Below are 13,693 nucleotides of genomic sequence, written 5' to 3'. Positions count from 1 at the left end.
CTTTCTATACATTTTGACCACCCTTCTGGCAATTTGTGGACACCACGCTAATAGAAATGTTCATCTTTTTGAAGCAAACCAATCATACACCCAATTTTCGACTTCTTCGTAGGAATCGAAGTGTTCCTCAGCCAATTCGTGTCCCATTGATGAAAACAAATGGTAGTCGGAAGGGGCCAAGTCTGGTGAATACAGCGGGTGGGCTAGCAGCTCCCAGCCAAGTATTTTGATTGTATCCTGAACCAGTTTTGCTTTGTGTGCAGGTGCATTGTTGTGTAAAAAAATTACTTTGCCATGTCTTCTGGCCCATTCTGGTCTTTTTTTGATCAATGCATAGTTCAAATTGATCATTTGTTGTCTGTAGCGATTAGTATTCACAGTTTCATCGGGTTTTAGAAGCTCACGATACACCACACCTTTCTGATCCCACCAAACGCAGACCATTGTCTTCTTGCCGAATCTATCTGGTTTTGCAGTCGATGTTGATGGTTGTCCCGGATTAACCCATGATTTTTCCCATTTAGGATTCTTAAAATAAATCCATTTTTCATCACCAGTAACAATTCGATGCAAAATTGATTTTCTTTCATGTCTTTGAAGCAAAATTTGACAAATGGTTTTTTGGTTTTCCATCTGTCTTTCATTCAATTCATGTGGCACCCATTTTCCACACTTTTGGATCTTTCCCGTAGCTTTCGAACGGTCAGAAATTGTTTGTTGTGCAACATTTAGCATTGCTGCCATTTGCTTCTGACTCAAAGTATCATCTTCGTCCAATATTGCTTGCAATTCAGCATCTTTGAACTTTTTTGGTGGTCTTCCACTTCACTCATTTTTTAGATCAAAATCATTATTTCTGAACCGTTGAAACCATCTTTAGCATGTTGCTTCTGATAGAGCATGGTCACCATATGCCTTGACAAGCATTCAATGCGACTCTGCAGCAGTTTTTTTCAAATGAAAACAAAAAATTTAATGCTTTCCACAAATCATCACTTTCTGGTACAAAATTCGACTTGTTAACATGATGAAAACATATGATGTTGTTTGTTCCATGACTTGATGTATACTAAATATCTTTGACAGATGTCATACCAACCAAACAAAACGAAATTAAAGCTCGTTTACGACAAATGTTCCCTATCAACACGTTTGTATCTTAACACTCATTTCGTACCGGTACACCTGGTAGTTACCCGTTATAATTTTTAACTGTGGGAGATGCCTTCAAGTTATTAAATTTGTAATAAATCTAATTAAATCCTCTCCTATAGGTGACTAATGTGTTGCATGTAGAAACATGCAACAGGAAACAGCATTTACAATAGCTTTCAAGCTCTTGCTCTTTCTCTAGTAGAAGTACATACATTCACACACACAGACACCCAAAAGCACACACCCGTGACAATGGTGAAACTGACTGTTGATTATCGATAGCAGTTGCCTGGGCAGATGGAAGTGGGAAGGGGGTAGGGAAAGATGCATGAGGTGAGGAGGTGCTGCAGGATAGTGAGAGGCAGGTTTCTTGACGGATGACTCAGCGGCTGCACAAAAAGATCAAAGGAGTACAGAGGAGGGAGCACATAATAGTTAGAGAGAGAGGGAGGAGGGGAAGTGAGGGGAGAATAAGGGAGGAAGGTACCTCTTATATGCTGTACCCTCTGACCTTTCTTGTTGTGTAACTGCCAAGTCATCTGTTGAAAAAAATGTCTCTCACTATCCCATCTCCCCCTCATGGTTTTGTGCATCCATCCCTACCTCATCCCCTCTTCCATTTTGCAAGGCAGTTGCTATTGATAATCATTAGTCAGTCTTGCTGCAGCCGCAGGGGGGTATGTATGGGTGTTTGTGTGATTGTGTGTGTGTTAGATTAATCTAAAAGCTAGCCTTTCTTTAATGTATTTTCAATGACTCTACTGTTGGGCCAGTTGTTGCCTTTACTCTTAATTATTTGCATTCTACCAGGTCTTTTCATTTATTCAGTATTTTATTCAGTTGTATGTAGTATGATGTAGCTCTATGGAATTTTGATGGTAGCGTACCAGAATAAAATCTTATCAATACTTGATGGTGTAAATCAATCTTTAATATGCTCATATTGCTTTTATTCATATTTAGTTGTAAACTAGGGATGTTAAATTTACTACAGTCTTCATTTATTGCCAATGAAATATCTTGGAGATATTGTGAGAAGGAAAGTTGTTACTCACCATATAGTGGAGATGCAGAGTCTCGGATAGGCACAACAAAAAAATTTTCACACTTAAAGCTTTCGTCCAATAGCCTTTGTCAACAATAGACACACAAGCGCACACGTGCGTGGGTGCATGCGCACGCGCCCACACACACACACACACACACACACACACACACACACACACACACACACACGCCAAATACAACTCTCACACACGACTTTAGTCTCAGGCAACTAAAACCACACTGCGAGCAGCAGCACCAGTGTGTGATGGTGGGAGTGGCGACTGGGTGGGGGAAAGGAGGAGGCTGGGGTGGGGAGGGGGAGGGGTAGTGTGGTGGGGTTGGCGGACAGTAAAGTGCTGCAGGTTGCACGGCGGCCAGGGGAGAGGTGGGGAAAAGGGGAGGGGGTGGGGGGGGGGGGAGAGTAGCGGAAAAGGAGAGAAATAAATAAAATAAAATAAATAAAAAAATACTGGGTGTGCTGGTGGAATGAAGGTTGTGTAGTGCCGGAATGGGAGCAGGGAAGGGGCTGGATGGGTGAGGACAGTGACTGACGAAGGTTGAGACCAGGAGGGTTATGGGAATGTAGGATGTATTGCAGGGAAAGTTCCCACGTGTGCAATTCATAAAAGCTGGTGTTGGTGGGAAGGATCTATATGGCACAGGCTGTGAAGCAATCTTTGAAATGAAGGATATCATGTTTGGCAGCATGTTCAGCAACAGGGTGGTCCACTTGTTTATTGGCCATAGTTTGTCGGTGGCCGTTCATGCAGACAGCCAGCTTGTTGGTTGTCATGTGTACATAGACTGCAGCACAGTGGTTGCAGCTTAGCTTGTAGACCACATGATTGGTTTCACAAATAGCCCTGCCTTAGATGGGATAGGTGATGTTAGTGACCGGACTGGTGTAGGTGGTGGTGGGAGGATGTATGGGACAGGTCTTGCATCTAGGTCTGTTACAGGGGTATGAGCCATGAGGTAAGGGATTGGGAGGAGGAGTTGTGTAATGATGGAAGAGTGTATTGTGTAGGTTCGGTGGACGGCAGAATACCACTGTGGGAGGGATGCGAAGGATAGTGGGCAGGACATTTCTCATTTCAGGTCACGACGAGAGGTAATCAAAACCCTGGCCGAGAATGTAATTCAGTTGCTTCAGTCCTAGATGTTACTGAGTTAGGAGGGGAATGCTCTTCTGTGACCAGATGGTGGGGCTTTGGGAGGTGGTGGGAGACTGGAAAGATAAGGCACAGGAGATTTGTTTTTGTACAAGGATGGGAGGATAATTATGGTCAGTGAAGGCTTCAGAGAGACCCTCGGTATATTTCGAGAGGGACTGCTCGTCACTGCAGATGCAACGACCATGGGTCTCTAGGCTGTACAGAAGGGACTTCAGGGTGGCAGCTGTCAAAGTGGAGGTATTGCTGGTGGTTAGTAGGTTTGATACGGATGGACGTACTGATGTAGCCATCTTTGAGGTGGAGGTCAACAACTAGGAAGGTGGCTTGTTGGGTTGAGTAGGACCAGGTGAAGCAAGGGAGAAGTTGTTGAGGTTCTGGAGGAATGTGGATAGGGTGACCTCACCTTTGATCCAGATAACAAAGACGTCCTCAGTGAAAGTGAACCAGGTGAGTGGTTTAGGATTCTGGGTGTTACGTAAGGATTCCTCTAGATGGACGATGAATAGGTTGGCATAGGATGGTGCCATGCAGGTCCCCACAGCTGTACCCCAGATTTGTTTGTGGGTAATGTCTTCAAAGAAGAAGTAATTGTGAGTGAGGATATAGTTGGTCATGGTGACTGGGAAGGAGGTTGCTGGTTTGGAATTCGTCGGGCGTTGGGAAAGGTAGTGTTCAATAGCAGTAAGGCCATGTGCGTTAGGAACGTTAGTGTACAGGGAGGTGGCATCATTATTGACGAGCAGGGCACCATGTGGTGAAGGGGCAGGAACTGTGGAGAGTTGGTGGAGGAAATGATTGGTATCTTTTATATATGTGGGTAGGTTCCGGCTAATAGGTTGAAGGTGTTGGTCTATGAGAGCAGAGATTCTCTGAGTGGGGGCACAGTAACCAGCCACAATGGGGCATCCTGGGTGGTTATGTTTATGGATTTTAGGAAACATGTAGAAGGTAGGAGCGTGGGGAGTGGTAGGGGTGAGTAGAGAGATGGACTCCGGGGAGAGGTTCTGGGATGGGCCTAAGTATTTGACTAGTGACTGGAGAGCCTGCTGGATTACTAGAATAGGGTCACTGGGGCAAGGTTTGTAGGTGGAAGTATCTGACAGTTGGTGGAGTCCTTCCGCCAGGTAATCCTTGCAATTCACAACAACAGTGGTGGAGCCTTTGTCCACAGGTAGGATTATAATGTCGGGATCAGTTTTTAGATGATGGGACTGTGGTTCTTTCTGTGGAAGTAAGGTTAGTCTGCATGTTGAGGGATTTGGGGAATGATAGTGAGTCAAGGTTTGAGGTTAATAAACTCAGGAAAGTTAACAGGGGGTGGTTTGGGGGAGTGGGGGTGGATCACGGTTGGATAGAGGAATGAACTGAGTTAAGCAAGGTTCAACATTGGTCTTTGGTTGAGTCTGATCGGTAGGGTTGATGGCGAAAAAGTGTTTCCACTGTAGGGACCAGGAGAAGGAGAGAAGATCTTTAATAAGTTCTGCATAATTCAATTTTGGAGTGGGGCAAAAGGTGAGGTCTTTGGAAAGGACTGATATTTCTGTGGGGCTAAGGCTTCTGGAAGAAAGGTTCATGACTGTCTTGCACATATGTTTAAGTTCTGGATTCTGTTTGCTGGTGGGAAGGAGTTTTGGAGGTGAGGTAAGTGTACTAGGTCTGTGAGACAGGGTTTGTCAGCTATGAGGGGGCATGGGGGAGGTTTTGGAGGTTGTTGTAGAGGTGGTGGACAGTGGTACTCCAAGGCGGGAGTAGGAAGTGAGCAGGATGGAGAGCTTTTGAGGTGGCGTCATACTCGTTGCTCAAGTTCCTGCAGGGCAGAAGTTTCAATGTGTGTTATGCATTCCAGGAATTTGGGATTGCATAGCAGGAGAATCTTGTGGATGGAGAGAAGGTAAGGCAAGGAGGTTTGGGCTTGGTTGATAAGGTTTTGCAGGACTATGTTAGTGAGGGATAAGGATTGGTGGAATTTAAACAGCAGGAGGTCATTGTGGAAGGAGGGGTGGCAGCCAGGAGTTGGGTAATTTGAATGTAAGGCCATTAGGGGGGATTCCATGAACCAAGCAACAATGCAGGAACAGTATGTGGGACTGGGATCTGGCTAGGAATAAGGAGACTTTTCTGTATTGATGCAGGTGGTAGGAGCAAGGATCCTTGGTGGCGGAAATATGTGAAAAATTACATAAATAATGTAGAAAAACATCCGAAAAAATTCGCAAAAATATACCCAAATACGTGTAAAAATATATGAAAAGGATAGAATGGATGCAAAAGGGGCAAACTAGATGAAATCTGAGGGAGTCGACGATAGCGAAACACAAAAAGTCGCTAAAATTGGTGAGAAGTCACAAGGATCAAAGTAAAGTATAACTGATAACAATTTTCATAGAAGCTACTCTATGTTAAAAATAATTTTTACACACATACACAAGAAATTTCATGCTACTCATGTTAATGTAGTATGTAAAATATCATTTGCTAATTTTCTCTTTATTTCAGGAAGTAACATGGGAAGCAGTGCATCTATTCAGAGTCGTCGTGGCCCAAGAAGTAATTCCAGGATGAGCTACTTGTCCCAGTCTCAGGGGCAAAGTCGAACTTCAATCTTCAGAGAAAATACATTCCCGGTACTGAATGAAAATTTTTTAGTTGATTATTATGATGATTATTTCTCTTATGTCAATCTTTAAGATTATTATTTTCTAATCAATAGATGCCAGGTTATCTCCTGCCAGTGTTAAGATTTTTAAGATAGACTCTTACTCTGGCATTGAAGAATAAGAAGTTCTCTTACTCTACTGGCAGCTCCCTTATAAGAAGGCAGACGAGTGCTTGAATATTAAATTATTGGTCCTGAGTTGGAAACTGTGTGTGTACATGAAAGCTTCACTGTTCGGAAACACAGAAGACAGCAGGAATGTAATATATCCCCTGGAAACAAAATCTTTCATAATGTCCTGATAATAAGTTATGTATGGAAAAAGAAGAAGAAAGAAATGCTGCTGAGGCAAATAACTTGGCCACTTGGGATTCATGGACAGATACTCCTTTGTAGTTTTTTAAGGTCAGAAATAATAAAGATGAATAAATATGTTCTTCATACTGGTGCATAGTATAAGTTTGATTTTTTTGAGAAAACTGAAACCTCTGAAGATGATGATGAAGTAATGGCTCATATCAGTTAAGCAGTTGTTAATTAAATGAAGTGGAAAGAGAAATATTGATGGTTAGAAAGCTTTAAAGAAATAAACTAATTGTGTTGCGGATATTGGTGGTGTTATGAACTTCGTCACAGAGTTCGGTGGAATATCTGAAGTATTATTCCAATTTTTGTGGGTAATTATAACATTGTACACATAAGACGGAGGTAATGTTGCGATATACAGTGCAAGGAGCACCATACCATGTGACGCACCATCTACTATGCACACACTCCTGGAAATGGAAAAAAGAACACATTGACACCGGTGTGTCAGACCCACCATACTTGCTCCGGACACTGCGAGAGGGCTGTACAAGCAATGATCACACGCACGGCACAGCGGACACACCAGGAACCGCGGTGTTGGCCGTCGAATGGCGCTAGCTGCGCAGCATTTGTGCGCCGCCGCCGTCAGTGTCAGCCAGTTTGCTGTGGCATACGGAGCTCCATCGCAGTCTTTAACACTGGTAGCATGCCGCGACAGCGTGGACATGAACCGTATGTGCAGTTGACGGACTTTGAGCGAGGGCGTATAGTGGGCATGCGGGAGGCCGGGTGGACGTACCGCCGAATTGCTCAACACGTGGGGCGTGAGGTCTCCACAGTACATCGATGTTGTCGCCAGTGGTCGGCGGAAGGTGCACGTGCCCGTCGACCTGGGACCGGACCACAGCGACGCACGGATGCACGCCAAGACCGTAGGATCCTACGCAGTGCCGTAGGGGACCGCACCGCCACTTCCCAGCAAATTAGGGACACTGTTGCTCCTGGGGTATCGGCGAGGACCATTCGCAACCGTCTCCATGAAGCTGGGCTACGGTCCCGCACACCGTTAGGCCGTCTTCCGCTCACGCCCCAACATCGTGCAGCCCGCCTCCAGTGGTGTCGCGACAGGCGTGAATGGAGGGACGAATGGAGACGTGTCATCTTCAGCGATGAGAGTCGCTTCTGCCTTGGTGCCAATGATGGTCGTATGCATGTTTGGCACCGTGCAGGTGAGCGCCACAATCAGGACTGCTTACGACCGAGGCACACAGGGCCAACACCCGGCATCATGGTGTGGGGAGCGATCTCCTACACTGGCCGTACACCACTGGTGATCGTCGAGGGGACAATGAATAGTGCACGGTACATCCAAACCGTCATCGAACCCATCGTTCTACCATTCCTAGACCGGCAAGGGAACTTGCTGTTCCAACAGGACAATGCACGTCCGCATGTATCCCGTGCCACCCAACGTGCTCTAGAAGGTGTAAGTCAACTACCCTGGCCAGCAAGATCTCCAGATCTGTCCCCCATTGAGCATGTTTGGGACTGGATGAAGCGTCGTCTCACGCGGTCTGCACGTCCAGCACGAACGCTGGTCCAACTGAGGCGCCAGGTGGAAATGGCATGGCAAGCTGTTCCACAGGACTACATCCAGCATCTCTACGATCGTCTCCATGGGAGAATAGCAGCCTGCATTGCTGCGAAAGGTGGATATACACTGTACTAGTGCCGACATTGTGCATGCTCTGTTGCCTGTGTCTATGTGCCTGTGGTTCTGTCAGTGTGATCATGTGATGTATCTGACCCCAGGAATGTGTCAATAAAGTTTCCCCTTCCTGGGACAATGAATTCACGGTGTTCTTATTTCAATTTCCAGGAGTGTGTGTGTCTATATATATATATATATATATATATATATATATATATATATATATATATATATATATATATATATATATATTGTTTTCATTGTGAGTAAGAAACTCATCCAAACCGTAAAATTACCTTTCCAGAATAAATTGCCTCAGAGGCTCCCTGAAAGTGGACTTCCAATCTTTGTGGAAATCATGCTTCCTTCTTTTACTGTATTCATTATATTCACTGTTTCTTTTATATGACTCAGTATTTTTACTGCTGAAACATGTAAGTGATAATATATGTATTGAGAAGTAGTAGTAAGAATTTTTAGTTTCCGGAAAAGGTTTGTACAACTAGATTTACAGTCTACACCACTCATTATTCTTACAACAGGTTTTTGGGCCAAGAATATAACCTTTGGCGGTGACTGGTTTCCACAAAGTTTAATTCCATATGTCATTAGAGACGTATCCACAGTATGCTGCTTCCATAGTGTTTAAGTTCCCACTCTCAGAAGTAATATGTATGGCAAAAATTAGTGAGCTGAGCTTCTTGTGAAGATTTATTATATGATGATCAGTTTACACCGAGGAAATTTGTTGTTCAACTCCTTCTATTGTCTATGTGGCACACATCAGTTAGTTCTTCCTGAGTTTTGGCAGTTGCTGTAAACTGAGTGTGGTTAGTTTCATTAAAGTATAATAAGGCTCTATCGACACCAAATCATTTTACTAAATCAGTAAGGGTATTGTTAATAGTTCCCTGAGGATTTTTGTGGGCACCAATCATAATGTGATAAAATTGATAAATCATAATGTGATAAAATTGCATTGCAGCTTTATACATTGTGGTAGGTCATTTGTAAATATCAGGAACAGTAGAGGACCAAGAATAGAACCTTGTGGCACTCCACTTTTAATGATCTTCCACTCTGATCAAGACAGACCACCACAAAAATTGTCTCAACTGTCCAATAACACTTTCTGCTTCCTATCATTGAGATGTGACTGTAACCACCTGATACACCACATATTTCTGTAATAATGTTTGATGGTTTACAGTGCCAAAGGCTTTTGATAAATCACAAAACAATTCTGCTGGCAACATTTTGTCCTTTAGAGATTCTAGAACTTTATTTATAAAAGCAAAGATTGCTTGTTTGGTTGCCAGATGCTTCGGAAACCAAACTGTCTTTTTCTGAGAATATCAAATCTGTTAGATGTTCCAAAATTCTTGTACATATGAGCTTTTCTAGAATCCTCGAAAAAGCAGTCAATAGAGAAATTTGTAACTTCTATTTTTTCACCTTTCTTGAAGAGAGGTTTCACAACAGCATATTTGAGCCTTCAGGCACAGTTCGTTGTTGATGCATTGAGAATCTGGCTAAGTACATCACTAATAAAACCAAAATCTTTTATTCAACATATTGTTTGAGATATTATCTACTCCAGTGGAATTTTTATTCTTCAGAGAGTTGATTCTTTTTCAAATTTCAGATGAAGCAAATATGAATTATACCAATATTTCTGGGAATAGTATTTTGCATAAGATTCAATGTTTCATTAACAGAGCCCTTGTAGCTTGTCTATGCTGATGCTGATAAGAAGTGTTCGTTGAAAATATTGATTATGTGTCCAGATTTCATTCATGTTTGTTTTTTTTGAAGTCTTCTAAAGTTATATTATTCTCCTCCCCCCCTCCCTCCCCCTATCTAACAAAATGCCTAATGGTTTTCATCTTGTGGTTAGAGGTATCAGTTTCTTGTTTGTAATAGAATGCTTTTGACTATGGTATCAATTTCTTTAGGATCTTACAGTACATTTTATAATGACGAGTTTTATTGTGTCCTTAGATATTCTAACCACAGTGTAAAGGTCTGTCTTTGTTTTACACGACTGCTTGACTCCCTGTGTGATCTATGGTTTTTTCAGGGATGCAGAAGTATTGTTTCTAACAATCATATTTTGAAAAACTTATTCAAAGAGGGATGAGGATTCAGTTATGACTGTATTAAATTTAGTGTTAACCTCATCCGTCCTGTACAGCAATGCTTGTGTGTGTGTGTGTGTGTGTGTGTGTAATACAAAAGTGAAATATTTACAGCCAAAAAATGCTTCACTGTTTCCTCATCTCTCTGTTCTTGATCTCATTCACAGTGTAATCAAGGCTTCCTCAGAGCAATGATAAAATTCACTGATACATTATAAGCCTTCAAATAAGTGCCAAGATTGCCCCATTAATGGTTTCTTTGTCTAAACTTTTCCTTAAGCAAGCCTCATTACTCTTAATTGCTCTGTTAAAGAAAGACATTAACCTTAGAACATGTGAAACTGAACCAGATATTATTGTTTCTCATTTGCTTTTTAATTTAATTGGTTTAATAAACACATCTGTTGTCTGTCCATAGGACGAAATGTTCCGAATGTCTGATATATCTCTGGCTGGATCAACTAACACCATTGGCTCAGCAATTCAGATGGTGGCACCTAAAGAACATGCTCCAAAATCACACCAGGGAGCTGGTGAAGGGGTTGAAGAAGATCATGAATCAACAGAAGCCTCACAGCTGATTCCACCTCGTAAAAACAATCTTGGTCAGAGGAAAATATCAAGGGTATGGATGATTGTTAATTTAATGGAAATGCAATCACTCACCTATAGCTGACTGTTGTGTGACACAGAGGAAACTGTTTATACAAGCTTCTGAGCTCTTGCTCTTTCCCTGGTAGAGGTACACACATTCACACACAGACACCCATAAACACAAACCTGTGGTCCAGTGCATAGATAAAATACACTCTAAGGAGGAAAAAAAGCCAACAATAAAAGAATTATCCAAATGAGACAAAAATCAGTAGATGTGATGTATATATAAAGACAAACAAATGATTATGGTTTCAGAAAAAATGGGTAATTTGTTCAAGAGAAAGAGCTTCACAAATTGAGCAAGTCAATAAGTGTCGGTCCACCTTTGGCACTTATACAAGCAGTTGTTCAGCTTGGCATCGATTGATATAATTGGTGGAAGTCCTCCTTAGGGTAACTTGCCAAATTCTGTCCAATTGGTGCATTAATCATCAAAATCCCAAGGTGGTAGGAGGGCTCTGCCCATTATCCTCCAAAAGTTCTGAAGTGGGGAGAGATCCAATGACTTTGCTGGCCAAGGTAGGGTTTGGCAAGCACGAAGACAAGCGTAGAAATTGTCGCCATGTGTGGGTGGGCATTATCTTGCTGAAATGTGAGCCAAGGATGGGTTGCCATGAAGGGGCAACAAAATGGAGCATAGAATATCACTGATATAATGCTGTGCTGTAAGGGTGACACAGATGACAACTAAAGGGGTCTTGCTGTGAAATTAAATGGTACCCCAGACTGTCACTCCTGGTTTTTCGGGCCTTATGACTGTCGATAGGTTGGTCTCTTACTGCAGTCAAAGGCATCTCCAGACACGTCTTTGCTGGTCATTTGGGCTTAAATCGAATCAGGGCTCATCACTGAAGACAATTCTACTCCAGTCAATGAGATTCCAGGCCGAAGATGTGTCTAGAGATGCCCTGGACAGCGACAGGATACCAACCTGACTGCCACTCTCTGTACAACCTGATTACCGGGGGTAATGGTATGGGATGCCATTTCTGTTCACAGCAGGATACCAACCTGACTGCCACTCTCTGTACAACCTGATTACCGGGGGTAATGGTATGGGATGCCATTTCTGTTCACAGCAGCATCCCTTTGGTTCTCAGCTGCACAACTTTTACAGTGTAGTTGTACGTTGACGATACTCTACACCCCGTTTTGTTGCCCTTCATGGCAGGCCATCCAGGGCTTACATTTATGCAAGACAATGCTGCCCACAGATGCAAGCGTCTTTACTTCTTGTCTTTGTGTTTGCCAAACCCTACCTTGGGCCAGCAAGGTGGCCAGATCTCTCCCCAACTGAGACTGTTTGGAGCATTATGGGTTGGGCCTTCCATGGTCTATTGCACCAGTTGTATGGAATTTGGCACAATATCCCTCAGAAGGACACCCAACAACTCTGTCAATCAGTGCTAAGCCAAATAACTGTGTGCATAAGGGCCAAGGGCCACAGGTGGACCAACGCATTACTCACTTGCTCAATTTGTGAAGCTCTTCTTCATGAATAAGTCATCCAATTTTTTTCTGAAATTGTAATCAGTTAATGGTCTGTACATATATATCACATCCACCATTTTCAATCTCATTAAGATAATTCCTATGTGGTGTGTTTTCGAGTACATAGTTTCTTCAAGATTTGAAATTCACAAATTGTTTCCATACATCTTCTGATCTGTCCAAACAAGTACATTAGCCAGAAGCTTTGCCATTGTTGTTGATCAGTTCAAGTTATCAGATATCACAGTGGAAGAACAAAGTATGCCAAGCCATCTTCTTTCTCAATAGCTGACAATGATAAAAGATTTAAGAATTTAGTACAAGGTAGAAGTACATCCTGATAATACAAGGGTACTGATTATTTGTTTTTGCCCTCACAGACAACCATCTCATTCTCTGTGGGACTAAAACCATTACAAAAAGGATGAAATAGACATGTTAGAAGAATGCATAAGGCAAAAATAAAAGTTCCTGTATACAGCTCATATATATACAGACCATAAAGATCATTGCAGAATGCAGGTTGTTCCAAACCTTATAGCAATATGGTTTACACAAAATTCTGATGCATACCATATGACAGACAGTTATAATTAGGCACACTTCTGAGCTAGGGTCTCCTTCTCCAGGCAGGAGAAGGAAGAGGGGTGAAGGAAAAGGAATGGAGAGGTCTAGGAAAAGGTGTAGATTGCGGAAAAGTCACCCAGAACCGCAGGTCGGGGAGACCTGCCAGACAGGATGAGAAGGAAAGACTGATTGTTGGTGACTGCACCAGATGAGATATGTAAACCTGAGAGTTTAAAGGAGGAAGACAGGGTAATATGCAAGAGAGAGATTACTGCTAAAATCAGTGTGTGTTCTGCCACAGCTTGGTGAGTAGATTTTTTTATCTATCCAATTACATTATATTATAAACATTCATTCTTTTCCTTGTTATATTAGCCCATGTGGCCATTATTCCTTCTTATGTAACCCTCTTGTCAATCTTTGTTGTCAACTGTCTTGTTCGAACGGTTGTCTGTTTTCTAACTTACGTGCTAATCACCATGCTTATTTACCTGTATCAACAAGGTTAATCAACACATTGCCCCTACATCTTTTAGGGTACCGAATTCTGTACACAAAGACGGGCCCATTTCTATTTGTGTATAACAATTCCATTGTTATTTACGAATTTGCCTATAACTATTTACAGGCCACTGCACTGCAGGGCCTCCTCCCGATCATCTTTTGCAAATTTATTCACCTATTTGACAGCTAGTTTCTTTCCCACCTTCCACTTCTCTTGTTTATACATAATTCTTTTACGTTTTTGTGCAAATTACCCCCCTCACCCCCCACCCCACCCCCCACC

At 42.5% G+C, this 13,693-nt stretch overlaps 1 protein-coding gene across 4 annotated transcripts in view; it reads left to right on the top strand.

Annotated features, from left to right (window-relative positions):
• The window catches only part of LOC126259893 (uncharacterized), a 526,255-nt gene that overhangs the window by 504,498 nt on the left and 8,064 nt on the right, over nt 1-13,693 (top strand). For all 4 annotated transcript variants that reach the window (XM_049956973.1, XM_049956970.1, XM_049956971.1 and 1 more), the window contains 2 exons: nt 5,874-6,001; nt 10,610-10,816. In XM_049956973.1, the coding sequence (XP_049812930.1) occupies nt 5,874-6,001; nt 10,610-10,816 (335 nt within the window). The remainder of the gene's footprint in view (nt 1-5,873; nt 6,002-10,609; nt 10,817-13,693) is intronic.

Source organism: Schistocerca nitens, chromosome 5, assembly GCF_023898315.1.
Source record: "Schistocerca nitens isolate TAMUIC-IGC-003100 chromosome 5, iqSchNite1.1, whole genome shotgun sequence".
Taxonomy (NCBI): domain Eukaryota; kingdom Metazoa; phylum Arthropoda; class Insecta; order Orthoptera; family Acrididae; genus Schistocerca; species Schistocerca nitens.
Note: the sequence above shows the minus strand (reverse complement) of the source record. Positions and strands in the feature narration are given on the sequence as shown.